At 33.0% G+C, this 17,496-nt stretch overlaps 1 protein-coding gene across 1 annotated transcript; it reads left to right on the forward strand.

Moving 5' to 3' along the window:
- Positions 1 to 229: 229 nt before the first annotated feature.
- LOC105051870 (tRNA nucleotidyltransferase cca2) lies at positions 230 to 14,945 on the forward strand. Its single transcript, XM_073243526.1, is given in 16 exon segments — positions 230 to 495; positions 498 to 592; positions 1,317 to 1,447; positions 2,518 to 2,635; positions 5,711 to 5,763; positions 6,483 to 6,535; positions 6,615 to 6,713; positions 7,283 to 7,392; positions 7,530 to 7,657; positions 8,162 to 8,228; positions 9,742 to 9,825; positions 10,622 to 10,684; positions 10,838 to 10,982; positions 11,800 to 11,964; positions 14,212 to 14,309; positions 14,383 to 14,945. Coding segments are annotated over 16 exon segments (1,722 nt in total). The 5' UTR covers positions 230 to 296; the 3' UTR covers positions 14,497 to 14,945.
- The last annotated feature ends 2,551 nt before the right edge of the window (positions 14,946 to 17,496 follow it).

The following is a 17,496-nucleotide window of genomic DNA, read 5'->3' on the forward strand; positions in this document are numbered from 1 at the left end:
CGAATCTCAACTATTTATGTTTGAAAAGTTCCCTGCTAAAAATTTATACATAAAATTTTTCTAATTTTTTTGAAGGATTTTTTTTCGAGTAGACCCTACAAATGTACGCAGCATGCAGGATACGTTTTCATTTAGGTCGGCAATCTAGTTGCCGATTTTGCTGAGCTAGCAACAACATCTTTTCCTAAACCCCCCTTTTCTCGCCTACAAATGTACCAATCAACAAAGCCCAACAAATACGCGAGCGGAAGCGAGAGTAAGATATCATGAGAAGTCCAAAACTATAAAACGCCCTAATGGCCCTCCGCCTCACCTCTGCCCGGATATTCGCAATCCAAGGCTTAATCAAGTTCCCGCCTTTACGTCTCCCATCTCCCCATACCCTCCGCCTACGCCCGGCGAGAAATCTAGGGTTCCGCCTCCGAGGCTTCTATTGCGGCGGTGGTGGAAGTATGGAGGCTCATCTCGTGGTGAAGGAGCGGATCGATCTCACAGAAAAGAGGAGAAGATCTTCCGGCGGCTGCTCGATGTGGTTCGCCACTTCAAGTTGGAGACCCAGCTTCGAGTCGCTGGAGGTTGGGTCCGCGACAAGGTTGGGCTTGTATTGATTCCTTTCGTGGTTCCTTTAATTTCTTGTCGTTTTTGTTGCGGTTATTGATAGGAATAGTGGAGTGAGAGCAAGAAAAGATAACTGAGTGATGAAATCAGAAGTTAAATTCTTCCTGTCGTATAATTTAATCGATAACGGTTATTCGGATTCTATCAAAGTTCAAGTTCTTTTTTTTTTTTTCTCGCAAACTTATGGCATTGAGAATTTGAATGCGCATTCTGTACTTTCTTTTTTGTGTCTTCACTGAAGATGGGTTTTGGTTATTCTTCAGTTAGCCCGAAAGTAGGTCCTTTTCCTTTTCTGTTTCCTCCTTTATTTTTTCCTTTCTTTACTTGGGAGTTTGCTATATATGATTAATTATAGGACAATGTTGAACCGGTGATTTTTCAATTTTATTGCTCCGTACTCAGCAGAAAAGAGGAAAAAAAAAGGTTGCAAAACACCTTAAAGGGTTGATTTGGTACTGTTTCGTAGCCTGTACGCCTGGTACTTCAATCCTTGTTAGGACATGTTATTTATGAAATTTTTACTCTGTCTCAATGTAAAAGGGAAAGAGTTATTTAGGAATTTATTGTAATGGTTTGCTGTGCAAACTCTATTACATGATTTTATATTTAGTTGTTTTTTGCTGCTTTTTTTTTTTTTCCTTCTGACACTGTTGAAATTTTAGTTTACTGACAGCCATATATGTATAAATATCTGACAGCTTTTAGGGAAGGATTGCTATGATATTGATATTGCATTGGACAATATGCTGGGTCGGGAGTTCTGTGAGAAGGTCAATGAGTACCTGCATTCTATAGGTGAAGAACAACAAGGAATAGGTGTTATTCAGTGGTACGTATTCTATTATCTGTTATGTCGAAGATCAGGCTAGTTGTCATCTACATATATTACTCCATAGCAGTCTGTCTTTATGGATTTCAGTTATCTGACTCTTTCCTTGAGTTGCTTTAGAAAATGAATGCCAATGAAGACTTTGAAGTTGGTTTTAACTCTAAAGGTGGTTGTTATAGACTTCTAAAAAAGATATTTCCCATGGCAGCTTTTGTTGAATCAAATAAAAAAGGGCCATCCAATGTACGAGGCTGTTACCACTATGGGGTCTAGGGAGGGTCAGATGTATGCAGTCTTATCCCTGCAAATGAAAAAGGTTGTTTCCGTGCTTTGAACCCGTGACACCCAAGTCACAGTAGTGCAATCTTACGTTGAGCCAAGGCTCACCTTCCTTTTGAATTAGATGCTTGGCACAAAATCAAAGTTATTGTTTGTCAGTTTTTACAAAATGCTTCAGTTAATTAATTGCATCTTAACAGCTGCCCATTGAAATTTAACATGCCTGCAAGAAGAAGTGCTAGGATTAGGCATTTATATGGAGACAGCTGCTTTAGATTCGAAATTAGTGATGCTACATAAAATATCATTTTTCCTCAGTCAAACTTCACAAAAGACCACCAGGTTTTCATAGGTGCTATTATCACTGTTTAATTTTTGATCCTTTTTGTTAGTGAGGTTTTTTTATCCTTCGTTTAGCAATTGTTTGGTTATCAAACTGTTTGTGTGTAATTTGGTCATTTAACTTGAATAATTAGAGGTTTATTAAATTAAATTGTTGTATTAAGCTCCTGGTTTTATGGTCAGGTTGGATACAAGATATCTATTGCAGCATCTGTTTTTTTTTTTTTTTAAGTACTGTCATCTTATGTTGCCTTTTCACATTGAAATTACTACCTGTGATATATGTCTTGTTTTCCTTTTGTTTTGTTAGATTACTAACACCAGTGGAAAACTTAATTAGGAGGATGAGAATCACTAGTTCAAGTACTTACATGTAATTGTTTAATTTCTATGTATTTTTGAAAAAAAAATACCTGAGTATGTTTGATGGTATTCTTATTTTTTTGCAGCAATCCTGATCAATCTAAACACTTGGAAACTGCAAGAATGCGCATATATGATATTTGGATTGATTTTGTTAATTTAAGGTCTGAAACCTATGTTGAGAACAGCCGTATCCCTACAATGGTATCCACAAGCTTCTCTTTTACTCAGTTGTTAACAGATATTAGTTTGTTATATTGAATGATTGTATCATGAAATGATGCTGGTGTTCACACTGGTTTGTATAGTCAAGCATTGTGTTCATGACATGTTTCATGAAAATTGATCCTTGTTTCCCCTTTAGTGCTAGCTCTGCACTTGATAAGTGGATATATGATTATTATGCTTTACTTTGTTGAGCCATTTTATTATATTGCTGTCATCATTCATATTGTAGTATGTTTTATTTTATCATTTCCTTGTAATACCATACTTAAGATTCATAGTAGCAACAAATGGGCTACTGGTTTCCTTCTGCAATTGTTTGCTCCAATGATGTGCAGATTTAATTGAAAGAAAGTAAGAAACATTGGCTCCAATGGACAGAGTCTGATTAAGAAGTGTGTTAGGAGGAGCTGATTTGCCACTTGATATGAGGGGCTAAGATAGGAAATTAGAGTTATTGTTATGCATTTAGAAGGGAAACAGATCAGGTATAGAAAGTCAATGAATGGTTCTATATTGTATGTCAACCACTATGCCATATGATCTATCAAGGTTTTAAGGTTTTTCATTGCTCCAATCTTAACATTGGTATAGGATGCATGTGCCTGTGTTTTTTCATGTTGGCTTCATGTTTAAGGTACTACTCTACTTTGGCACATGTTGGATGGATTGTAAGCATGGTACCTTCAACACATGCCAAGGAACCTTCTTATAATATATCACTTGTGGCAGGGTATTATCATTAACAGGATTATGTTAAAGGTTGTCAATGTATGTTAATGGTGCCTTGACAAATTCTGGATGGATACGAGGAGTGAATACGTTTTCTAACGTGGCAGTTTTCACCTCTACTAGTGGTTAAGCTGATTTTAGATGGATGAGATATGCTTGTTGTAGCTTTGTTTATATTGCATATAAGCTAACGGTCTGCATTTGTAATTCTACCTTGTGCTCCTACCTCACCAGTCGCTCCTTAAAAGATCTGCTTGTGTGGGTAAATTTTGAAACAATTTCTCAGAAGCCTTTCATAGATGACAGATAAAAAGGTGGCATTTATGCACAACTTATGGATTTATTTTTTTCCTTACCAAAACAATGTACCAAACTGTCAAAGTAGCCACCAGGCAGAACAGACAAAAAGACCTTCAAAAACATGCTAGGGACAATATTTATCCACTTGTTTCATAATTGATTTATTAGACTCGCTGTTAGTTCACTTTTCTGGTCAGGACATATAACTTTTCCTTGTTGATTTAGTTGCTATGAGGTATCAATTTAAAATAGACATCAGGAGCACAGGCCTAGATCATCTCAGAAAAAAGGTGTCGATCAACTCATGTAGGTGGCCTTCTTGATTGTAGTTTACAAATGGTTCTTTTCCAAGACAAGTGGAAGGTGTTTCCAAGTTGAAGTTTTAACTAGCTAATTTGGGTACTTTGTTTGTCCTACTTGTGATTCTTCGACAAAGCAAATAAAACCAATGGTTCTGTTGAAAATATAGGCGCAAAAATTCAAAAGATACAAGGGAAAAAATTAGGTTAATTGTGCAATGTTGATGAGGCACTTGCTGATGGATTTTAATATATCAAACTTTTTTGAACAATGGTAGTAAAATGCTTGTGCCATGCACATGGCAGACCCTCTATCTATCAGTTTCCTTCAGAACATCTAGTACTTCATGCATTTATCACATTGCTCCAATGTTCCACCTGTCAAGAGAGAGTTTTCACTCTCAAGTTTCTGGAAAAAAGCTTGGCCAACAAAAGTTGATAATGTCAACTACACCATTGGTATTTTACATCCAACAAAAAACTACACCATTGATATTTCAGGACCTAATTTGAGGTTCACAATACAACTCATAAAGTAAATGCTGGGAGTTTCTTTTGAATTTTCTTTTTCTTAAAGGAATATAATGCCGAATCATCACATGGATGCTAGGAAACATTTCCTACCATGCTTGTTTAGAGGTTTCTTTGCGCTATTACTATCTTTCCATTATTATTGCCTCAAATAAGGCATTGAAAATTAATCCCTATTCAGGAAATTTCTCTACCTTATACACCATAATTTAATTGAGTAATGCATAGAAAGTTGACAGTAGTGAGTGCAAGACTATCTAACATAATTAAAGATAAAAAGGGGGGAAAAAAACCAAATAGTGCAACAAAAAAAAAAAGACATGAAAGTTAACAAATTCAAGTCCTCTGATAAAAATACTCTCTGAGTTGTTGAAAGTTTTCAATTTATTCATGATTTTTTCTTGGGCTAATGATTTTACAAATTGTTCTTGGTTAATTGAACAAATCAAAAAAATTTTGAATATTCACAAATTATTCAACTTATGATTGCATAATATTCATGACTAATTCACGTTGTAATCAATGTTAGGAAGATAAGACGATGCCCTTTGTTGTTGATGGTGGTGGTGGTGCAATAATTTGTGGTTGTCAATTATCTGACATGTTTGTCTTAACAATGGTACTTTTGTTAATATATCAATATTTTCTTCTTCTTTTTCAACTTTTACTTATCCAAATTCATTTTTTTTGTTATGCTTTCCATGTTTCCCTGATTTGAATCTTTAAGCCTAGCCAAAGAGCTTAGAACACATAAATTGTGTCTCTAATAACAACCTTTTACTGCCCCCTCATCATGCAATCATCATCGCCCAAGCCTTTTCCTCAAATATGGCGACAGGACATGGGGCCTTGCGAGCCTTTTCCTCAAAATAAAAACAAACATCAGATTCATCTATATATTTTATAGCCAATAATGCCTATAATTATTCTTCTTTATTATGCAGTGAGAAAGGTTGAATGCTTGCTTTGAATTGTATAGGACCATTTTAGACAAGTCATGGAGGACAATCAAAATCTGACAACCAAAGCCTAGCACTATTTGTTATTAGGAGTACCATAGATTCCTTGTTTTGCCGAATTGTCAAATATAGTTTTATCATTTCCAGTGCATGGTTAAAATTATATATTTCTTTTTTATTTCTATGATGGTAGTCTTGTTTGATTTAATTATAATGTTATATTGTGTGAGTAGAAATTTGGAACTGCCGAAGAAGATGCATATAGGAGAGATCTGACCATTAACAGGTAAGCAAATTATAATCCAAGAGAAATTCATTTCTTCTATGTCTCAACAAGCAATTAGAAAAACAAACTTCATATAGAAAATGGTGTCAGAATTTAATGAATGGGAATTAGAAGGTGATAGCCTTGAGATCATGTCATCTGAATCAGAAGGTATATGATATTCTCTTTATATTTGTGGCACTGCCATGTCATCTTGCAAGTATAGATGTCAAAAAAATTGCTAATAATGAATTATTGGTGGTAACAACTTTTCAGAATATTTGATGCTTTGACTGCTTTCTAGTCTTCCATTTTTCTTGGGTATATGTTGTTCTTGTGGTGTCACCCAGTGAGGATGTTGCAATATCATGATTCTTTCTCCAGATAAATTTTCCAATCTGTTTTGCTTATTTTTGTCATTAGCAACTTTATGATTAGAAATGTCTTACAATCCCTTGCATCCTTTGGAATTTGTTCTATCCTTAAGGATATCTTCAACATCTTCCTCAGTAGCTTTGTCTCTCCCCTCTAAATATCCCAATGTTCCTCCTGTAAAACACATGAGCACCAGAAGACAAGCAAACACTTGCGGTTACACAGGCACCAGAATCTAGTATTGTTCATGCACACAATAACAAACTTAGGGTATCATGTTATTATATTTTAAAATTCTGGAACTATTTTTTTGGGTTCATTTGATTCTTTTCAATTGTTATGATAAAATGTTTTTATTTGGGCAGCTTGTTTTATAATATCAACACTGATTCAGTTGAAGATTTTACGGACGAGGTTGGCTTCCTCTTGCCCCAGGTGATCAATCTTATTTGGTTGCTGCTTCTATTTGCAAATGATTTTTTTTTTTTTCTATTCAGGTGTTCAAGATCTGAAGACCGGGTATATTGTTACTCCTTTACCTCCAAAGGCCACCTTTTTGGATGATCCCCTTCGAGTTCTTCGTGCTATCCGCTTTGGTACTTTCTAAAATTTCTTAGAATCTTAATTGCTTGACTTCAAAAAGATGATTTGAACTAGGCATGCTTTCTTAGGAATGCCGTTGTGTGACTTCGTGATGGTAACTATCATATATATGTCTTTGCCTGCTAGGCAGACATGAATCAGCTTCTGCAATTGAGTTTTTTCCTATTTTTCTTATTTTTCTTGCGATCTTTTTATTTCTTGAAAGAGAAAAGAAAGATTCAATGATATGAGGTCATGAAGGGCTCACAAATGTATTGTGTTGGTTTTCAGTGCAATAAGCTGGCAGTACATGAATTGAATTGATTGTTAAAATAATTAAAAAAATAAAAACTTCAGAAAATCAATAAAAAAGCTATGTCAAACTTTAGAAGATTAGGTCTCATCTCCGTTGAGTATATGCATATTTAAGTATGTGTTTTCAAGGAATTTGCTCATCTAAATTTTCTCACTATTTGAAAAGCAGGAATAAAAAATCATGGCTGCAATGTTTTAATTTCATTGGTAGCTGTCATTGAGTAATGCTGTGATGTAAAACATCTGTTCTGATTTATTATTGCCTCAGGTGCTAGGTTTGGTTTTGTATTGGATGAAGATCTAAAAAAAGCAGCTTCTGATGAGGAAGTGAGAGCTGCAATTGCAGATAAAATCAGCAGAGAGCGTATTGGCCATGAAGTATGCCTTTTTCTTGATCTGCTATTCAGAAACAGTCCAGTGGAGTTCCCCTTTTTTTTTTTAATGCTGTTATTCATTGCAAATTATGTATGCAAAATAAGGGATTCAATAACTTTTTTCTTGCTACTTCCGCACAGGTTGATCTCATGATTTCTGGCAATCAACCCCTCAGAGCAATGGACTATATTTGTGACTTGCAATTGTTTTATGTTGTCTTCACATTTCCTGAGAATCCTCAGCCATCAATAGTCGAAGGATGTGATAGGTTGGTGGTCCTAAGAAGATTTACTTCTGCTGGGTTATGACACTTGTGGATGCTTATATTTGGAAGTTTATGTACTCTGTCCCACCAACTAGTTCGTACTTTGATTATTAGAATATTTTTTTAATTTTTTTATGATGCTTTTTTTTGTTAATTTTTATTCTTAAATATCAGACATAGCTAAATTTTTGTATGTTCATTGTTGAACTAATACTTTCAAATTGTTTGAATTATACACATGCAAGGTAGCTTATAATAAATATGATTGAACATTTGATTGCTATATTATGATTTGTTATCTGAAATAGGTTGAAAAAACTCCATTTTCCCCCTAATTGGTGCAATATGTTTATTGTGAAATTCATTGTGCATCTTCACACTCATTTTAGATCATTTCTAAGTTATGTGCCCATAGTTCCTTTATTGTTGCTTCTTTGGGAACTCGTTTTTGTTTGTTATTAAAATGTTGTTTTTCTCTTTGTTAATATCCTCGCTACTTATGAGCAGGCATTGTGTTTCATATATGGATGCTGCATGGAATCTTCTGCAATCAACTGGTTACTCCATACTCAGTGTATGTCAATCATAGATGCCCTCCTAGCAGCAAGTACTTAAGAAGCAGAACTAAGATCACATCATGCTTCATGTTCTATCATTAGTCTTGTCTGTCTGATGCAAGTTTGGTTGGTGCACATATAGAGGGTGTGATCATATATATCTCATGCATATCACTTGTTTTTGCTGATATATTCACATTTCAATTAAATATGTTGTTCTTATCTAATTTGACTGCATTCTTTCTTTATATCATGCTGCTATGGACACTTGCCTTGCAAATTAAGTAGGACAAATTATTGTCTTCTGATTAGGAACATAAAATTGAAATGTTTATGAAAACAGAGATATGCAATGAAAAGTAATCTGCCTCACCCTTATTGTCATGGGAGCTCAATATCTAGTCCTTTGTTTCACTGCTATTTGATGTTTAGTCTGTATGAAGCATTTTACACGTTGTTCCTGTTCACAGTTAGGCAGACACAGTTAGTCCTGCATCTGTACATTATATATGTTTTGTACACATTTATGAACAGTGCCAGACTGCCAGGGATTAAATATAGTAAATGGTCTTTGAAATTAAGGAGTTGGTATGCAATTTTCATGCAACAGTAATTAAACATAAAAGGGCAGTCAATCCAGGAGGCAGACCTCAACTATCTCTGTTGTCAACTTATTTCAAAGTGTACCTGGGATAATTGTACTCAGTAGGTCATTTCTTGATCTAATTAACTTGGAGGGAAAAAACAACATATGCCACACTATGAGCATCTGTGTGAAAAACTTCAAATCTCCATAATTGTGTGAAGAGGTAATGAAATATAACTTATAATCTCTATGGTGAATGTCATTAGGCCTCAGCAGGAGATATGGTTTCTTCTTCTTTTTCTTCTTTTATTTGTGAATGGAGAACAATTTAATCATGAAGATACAATAAAGGAAAGCCGTTTTGATCAGAAGAAATGTCAAAAATCAGGAGAGGCAGAAGACACTTAAAAAATTGCAAATGACAAACAAAAGTATCTGCCTTACTGGTTTGGACACATCTATAAGGATACAAGCTTCCCTGAATTTATATTGGAACAGGTGGCTTTTAAAATGCATTGATTTTAATGAATTCAATCATTTTTCCTTCTTTTCTCTTTTAAGCAATAGTAAAACGTCTCTGGTAGCTTTACATCTGTGATTTTTTCTGTACATTTATTTTAATTATTGTTTCTGGAATCTGAGCCGGCTATACATAAACAATCTTTTCTCTAATTCATTGATGAGTAAATCTTTCCCCTTTTTATCTGTGGGACCTTGTGAGAAGAAATTAACAGGAAACAAAATATAATTTCTGTGAGTACCCTATTTGCTTACAGTTTCACCCAAACATAACTGCGGTGACATCCTTCATGTAAATTCCAATTTCTGTAATAAGATATAATTTCTTAGACCTCTCAATGTCATGTACATGACTATTGCATATTTGTTTTGCCTGTTATTTATGTCTCTTTGGTCTTAACACTTAGTTGCCATTGAACTTTCAGGATGAACAGCGAAGGCTCTATCTGTATGGGGCATTGTTTCTTCCAGTAAGAAATACCATATATGAAGATAAAAAATCTAAGAAGGTGAATTCCTTTTTCTATTTCATATAATGATAAAGACCATGTTCGGTATAATTAATATTCATGTAATTTCTATACACTTTGAGGTTTATCAAATGAGAAACAATTCTCTTGTCAGATGTTCAATTTTTATCTTCAGGATGAAGTTCTATCAACTGTTAAAAGACATATTTGAATAAAACCTGTGTCCTTTGCCTTGATCATAAGCAACAAGCCTCATCCTGTATGAAAGACAATGACTAAATGGATCAAGGTATGATTCATCAAAGTTTTAACTTAATCTAAACAGTCCTATCCAGCATAGTGGCATTATCTTAAGTGAACTTTTAATCTGAACCTTGGGTTGATGCTTGGAATCACTTGCCTGAGTGGATTCAGCTAATCATTAGGGGTAAAAGCAATACAAATTTGTGGTTTGCACATTCTTTTTGGGCTGCCTTGAATGTTTATTCATTTGTTTATACTCTTTTTTTTCAGGGATTAATCTGAGAATTGTTTTCCTATGTCAATTTGTTTTCTCGCTGAGCTGCCATGCTCAATGGAGTTGTAGTTTCTTTTTGGGGTTGGGTTGAATTAGTGCACAGAATTTTATTTGTTGCCCATCCTTCTTGCTTTTTGAACCAGTATAATGGAGACATCATTGTGCCACCATTATCAATTTTTTTAATTACTTTAATCATGGCGGTTTCATAGCAATCTTAGCCGGAATTATTTCATTCTTTTTTTTATTATTCTTCTGGGAACAAGAATTTGTATCCCGTGTAAATATATCAACTAATACGGGTAATTGGATTTACAGATTCCTGTTGCCAGCTATATCATTCGGAATTCACTCAAGCTGAAAAATAGTGATGCTGAAACTGTATGTCATATTCTTATCGCTTAATCAAGCCACATTTTCAAATAGTCATAATCTTTTTTTTCCCCTTTTCTAACCATAAATATGGTTGTCCTTAGCCCATCTGCAGTTATGATCCTCAATTTAATTTGTTGTGGCATATGATTTGTTTTATAGGTTATGAGTTTACATGTTGCCTTGGAGAGATTCTTTTCCATAATTTCTTTACTGGAGTCAGATAAAGATTCCAAAATTGTCGAAGCAAAGCTGGAGGATGAATTCCTTGACATACCATTCGATTCTAGAATACGAGTTTTGGCAGGTTATCAAGTGTTTAATTATTTACCCTCATTCAGCAACTTACTTGATAAATGATTCTTTTTGAAAGTGTCATTTTCCGTTTGCAGTAGTAACTGATTTGTTAATTTCTTTCTTTTTCCTTTTTTTATTGGCTCTTTCAGTTAGCATTTCAGTTAACAATCTAGGAACAAATGATAGTTATCTTTCTGTTTAATTCATTGATACCAATTCGTGAGACTATGGATGCAATTACAACATAGTCCTTGACAACCAAAATCTTTATTATTATTCTGTATTTATCAATAAATGTTAATTCCTGCTGGTCAGATATCTGAGTTGGAATCAACAGATGCCTGTCAATTCAAATGTATGTCTAAATTAGTGATTTTGATATTTGAGTTATCAATTTTTGGCACATTTTCTTTAATATTGCTGTGTTGTCTATGCTTTAGCTTGTCGCAATATTGTCTAATAATATTTTGACATGTGCTTGAAATGCTTTGTGTTTGTCATTAGATGTTATTATTTTGGCAGTTTACATGGTTAACTTAGATTTGATATTGATTAGAATTTATAAGGTGAATAGCTGTGTCGTTTCAGCAAAGATAGAAATTTGTAATTAATTGTGAATAAGATGTGCCATGATATAATTGGTTGAGATTGCCACTTGAAAATTTTTAGTGGGTACTTTTGTTCCATGAAGTTTAATCTTTTTGTTCAATGAACATGGTAGCAAATTTTGAGCTTGGATTTTGGAATATGTTGTCAATCTGTTTAACATTCAATAACTGTTTTTATTTTCCTGAAGCTGATTTGTATTTGGTATTTAACCTGCTCAGGATTGCTTCTGCGACAAATAAAAACTTTTTGGCGTGTTGCCTTGTTATTGTCCGCTTTATTATACCCCAAGGTTGAACATGTGGGTGATCCTTTGACCAACAACTTCGAAACAGAAAGAAGCAGAGAGATTTTTGTTAACATTGAGAGAGTTATATCTAAATCAGGTAACATTACATGGCTATTTTTCCTGTTACTTGTGCCTTATGCTGGATTTCAATGCATATGTAGGTCCAAAAGAGTCAAAATCTGTCACTTGTTTTGTGCATAATATGTTGATGTTTGTGCCAATAACTTTTTTGTGATGATGGTCCCAAAGTTGTCTCTTTCTGATGTAGAAGAGTACTGATCATGGACTTTAGGCCAGTTAGCATAGATGATATGTTGCCCTATCAGCACCTCTCCCTAACATGGTAGTAGCTTTGTTCTAATACTTGTTATGCAGCAGTATCAACGCATGCTAAGCTTAATACAGCCCAATATTCACCATGGCTATGCCAGGTTGCTATGCCATTGGCTTGTGATAGTTCAATCCTTCGTGCCACTAGGTCTAAGGTATTGGGAGGAAATATGATGTAGAGGGTTCCATTAAACCTTATCTTTGCTCCATCCATCTTCATTGTAACTTAGTTCTTCAGTTCTTAATTATATCATCACTTGATTGGAACAAATTTAAGTATGATAATTCTTTGTTCTTGGTGAATTGAATATGAATAACTATATAGAGCATTTGCCAGTTTGGAGGCAGGAAGCATTCAAACATGATGGACCTTTTTTTCCATTTAAGTCTACTATCACTAGTTGTGTCTCTTGTTCTGTCCATGCTTCACTATAAATCCTGGCAAATTATGATGCTGTTGTGCAAGTATCTCCTTCCCAGATCCACAGTATTTTGATATTTCATCTCTTTCACCCTTTTTTGGCAATTTTACAAAAGAAAAACAAAGAAAAGTTGGAATTGAAAAGCAGGAGTGGTCTGTGTCCTAACCCCAAACACCCTGTTCTGTCTCTTCTTCCCTCGCCCTCACCTCCCCCATCTCTTCCTGGAGCTTGCTCCTGAGATTTCTCTTGAAAATCCCAAATGTTTGGGGGGAACAAAAAAAAAATGAAGCCTTCTAAGTTCTAACGGATGTAGGAGCTTTGGAGGCTTCAGTAGTCTCAACTACCATAGGTGGTAGGAATTTAGAGAAGCATCTAGAGAAGCACTCCAACAGATGTACTTTGTACTAAAGGGAGTTTAGGTTACCAAGAGATGAGTTAAAGTTAGCCTTGGAAGCGGAAGAATCACAAAAGTCATTGGTAATTTATCTCTTAAATAAGTAATGATGTAGGCCAATCAGGTGAAAGCAGAGACTGTCAATAACGTAACCCAATCTGAGTTGAGAATGCTAGCAGAATTTGAACAATCAAAAACTAATTATAGAGCATGGAGGAGTTTCACAGTGGCTTCAAATGGTAACACATTGAATTGGAGAAATCAATTGCTTTTTGGAATGGGAAAAATCAATTTCTTTTTGTGAATTGTGTTGAAGATGTTTGAAAAGGAGATCAATAAGGTAAAGTAGCAGAGTGGCAGATATGTTGAATTGAAGTGAGCAGCAAGGAAAGAAAATTCCGAGGGGTATACTGAAACAACCACCTTGCAGAGCAATGAACAAGAATACAAATGCCTTGAAGTCAGTGAAGCTGCATTGCTCAGTAGTGTGAAAGATCTGAAGAGCTTGCTTGCTGCAAAATTAACCATTGAGTTGAGTGAAACTTTAACTTTGTTTGAAGCTGGAATATTCAGGCAACCAAAAGGCATTGGTGACTATTTGCAGAGGCAATTAGAATGACATGATTGCACGATGGAATGGTGAGGTCCATGATGTGTATTTGTTTGATTGGTAGCTGCAAACAGAAGTATTGATTTTTGCATAATCAGTAATTTTACCGATTTGAGGTCTGCTTCCTTGGATCTCATTGATGATACAGTCAACGATGTTTGTATTGATGAAACTCTATTAGATGGCAAGGGGGCATCTTCTTACAAAGGTTGTAGAAGGAAAGGGCAATTGTTTGGAGTTAGAGACATGCTGAGGAAAAACAGCTTCCATAGAGAGAATTTGTATCCTCGGGATTTTCTTAATACAAAGCATGGCAGAATTTGTTCACATCTTGTAATTCATGATTTAAGAAGCTGGAAAGATGAAATGCCATTGTGGTACTATTGGGTTCTTCCTTTCTAAACAAACACTCAAGGCTGCTTTGTTATATAAATAGATTGATAATATTTATCAGAAAATATCTTTTTTTCATTTTCTTCACCCCATATTATCACTAGACATATTTGCTATTTGCTGATGATGTCTTCTTCTTCTCTTCTTCTTTTTTGAGGGTGGCTATTTGCTGATGATGTCAGATGTGTCTTTCAGATCTTGATAATGTGTGGGAAATGAAGCCATTGCTCGATGGAAAAGCAATAATGGGTGTTTTGCAGCTTAAATCAGGAGGTCCACTTATCAGGGAATGGGTAAGATAAATTATTCTGCATCAAATTTAGCGTTCATACTTTAATTGCTTACAGGCAGTTTCCTTCTTGACAGCAAGAAAGGCTGATCAAATGGCAACTTGCTCATCCAGAAGGAACTACAGAGGAGTGTCTTGATTGGATGAAGCAGTCCCAGGCTAAACGAGTGAAGCTAGATTGTTGTGCTTGAATATAACACAATCCAGCAGCCTGGTTCTTGTTTGCTAATCCTGTAGGGATTGTGGCGAACAACATTTATATTCTAGTTGTCAGCCGTATGCTAATACAACAATTCACACTTTGGTGTTTGGAGATCTTCGGCTCGGCAGGCATTGATGTTTGACTGATGCAGTGTTTGCATGCCTGGTCTCCAAATTCAGATTTTTCAACCCAGATTTATACTCACCAAGTGCTTTGGCCAGCTCCTTCTGCATGATCTTAAATTAATCGCCTAATTTTTGTTTATAAAGGCATAACGACAGTATCGGTTAAGATAAAGAACAGATGAAGCATGGAATTTTCTACTTTGTAAATTGCTGAGAAGGCAAGTGGGAATGCAATTTTACAACCGATGCAAAAAAATACGGCAAATTATGTTTCAGGTCCAATGTCATCAATATAATGATCTTTCATAGGCCAGGTTTCTTGTGTGGTGCTGCAGGAAAGGGCTTAAACATCAGTTAGTTTAATTCAGTTATCCCTTTTATCAAGCTCTGTCTGTGGCGTCTTTAACAAGGCCGATGGCCAATCTTACAGTCGCAGATCACCCCAATTGCTCCCTCAAGACTCTTGTGCTATTTTCCACTTTAAGATCCTCTGGTGCTATTTGATCAGCAAAAGTTTTGTTTTGTTTCCTACAAGTTTGATGCCATCAGGCTTATGAGTTATATTGCAGTCTGGGCAACTTTTCAGTCGAACATATCTGATCGATAGCCTAGGCTGCCTAGCCATCTTCAGCTGGGTTGGCAGGAAGACTTGAGTTGTCTGCCCGTTGCTCTTTTTTTTTTCTTTTTGCTTTTTCTGTTTTTAGAAAAACAAACTGCTACTTGTATTTGTTCTTTGACTCCATTTAGTTTACCTTGAGGTTGAAACACCAAAACCAGCAAGAATTCTAAGCCTAACTGTCTCCCCTGAGGACTCCAGGGGGGGTGGGGGGAGATGTATGATCGCCTCGCCATTCCATCAAGCAAGTGCGTCAGAGAAGATTCGTCTTTGAAGGCGACTGATGGTGACGTTCAATCACAAAGTCCTCCGTCAGGACGAGAGTACTTTTCCAAAATAATATAAAAAAAAAACTTACTTACTAAAATATATCAAAAGAAAACTTATTTACCAATCTAATGCAAAAGGGAAAAACGCCATTTTGAATGGCGTTTTTTTTCCTTCCACGTCACCCTCCATTTCTACGCTTGCATCGTCCCAAAAAAAAAAAAAAAAAAAAAATGAAGAAACACCATTTGAAATGGCGACTTTAAAAACGCCATTTTAAATGGCGTTTTTCAAAACGCCATTCAAAATGGCGTTTTCCAATTTTTCCACCCAAAAAAAAAAAAAAGAAAAAATCATGAAAAAATGGAAATTTTTGTTTTTTAAAATTTGAAATTAGTAAATAAATTTAAATTTTAATTTGGATTGAAATTTAAAATATAAAGATTTTAATTTGTAATTCATTAAAAAAATTAATTTAGAATTTTTATTTCAAAATTTTTTTAAAAGATGTCAAAAAAAATTTTAGGAAAAAAAAAATTATCATAGTAAAAAAAAAAGAGAAAGAAATAAAAATTTGAAATTTAATTGAAAAACATCATTCGAAATATTTGTCTTAAAAATTTTTTTAAAAAAAAATTGAGGTAATCAAAGAAAAAGAATTATAATTGAAAATTAAAAAGAAATAAAAATTTAAAGATTAATTGAAATAAAAATATTATTTCAAATTATTTTCAGAAATTAAAAATAATTTATTTTAAAAAAATTAAAATTTTTTTTAAAATAGGGTTAAAAAATTTTATAAAAATATAAAGAATTGAAAAAAATAGAAATTATAATTGTAATTGAAGAACAAAGTTTATAATTTTTAATTTTAAGAAATAAGAATTATAATTATAAATAAAATTAAAAATTATATTCTAAATAACTAAATTAATTTAAATATAAAACGTCATTTTGAATGAAAAATTGAAAAATTTTGTTTTTTAAAATTTGAAATTAGTAAATAAATTAAAAATTTAATTTTGATTTAAATTTAAAATATAAAGATTTGAAAAAATATATCATAAAAGAATAAAATTAAATTAAATTAATTATAATTTCTTTGTTAGGGTATTTTATCAATGTGACTTAAAAAAATTAAATTTGAATTAAATTTTGATAAAAAAGAAATACATTAAAAAGTTAAAGAAATGAGGAAAAGTTAAATAGTGAAAAATTTTAAGAAGTCACCAAAAATAAGAATTATAAATTAAAATTTTTAAAAAAAATTATAAAAATTAATTAAAATAAAAAATTTTTAAATATATTTTGTAAAATTAAAATTAAATTAATTGAAATATTTTTCAAATAAAATTTAAAAATAGCCTTAAAAAATTTCATAAAAAGATAAAGAATTGAAAAAAAAAAAGAAATTGTAATTGTAATTGAAGAACAAAGTTTATAATTTTTAATTTTAAGAAATAAAATTAAAATTGAAATTGAAATAAAAAATAATATTTTAAATAATTAAATTAAATTAAATATTATTATTTAAAAAACTAATTTAAATGAAGAAAAAAAATGAGAGGAAAATTAAAATTTTAATTTGAATTAAATTTTGATAAAAAAAATACAGTGTAAAGTTAAAAAATGAGAAAAAATATGAAAAAAAAATTATAAATTGAACTTTAGGAAAAATAATATTTTTTTAATTAAAAGAAAGAATACGTAATAGAATGCTAAAAAGATAAAAAAGGAAGAAAACTAAAATTATAATTTTAAATGATAATTATTTTAAAATAAATAAATAAAAATATCTAAAAAATAATAATAAAATAAAAATTATAATTATAAATTTTAAAAAAAATTAATTTTAATTTAAATTAAAAATTATCATTTAAATTATTATTTTCATTATTTAATTTAATTTATTTATTAAAAGATTAGAAATAATAATTAAAGAAAAAAAAAAAGGAGAAAACGCCATAGAGAATGGCGTTTT

The sequence above is a fragment of the Elaeis guineensis genome, chromosome 9 (assembly GCF_000442705.2).
Source record: "Elaeis guineensis isolate ETL-2024a chromosome 9, EG11, whole genome shotgun sequence".
Lineage (NCBI taxonomy): Eukaryota > Viridiplantae > Streptophyta > Magnoliopsida > Arecales > Arecaceae > Elaeis > Elaeis guineensis.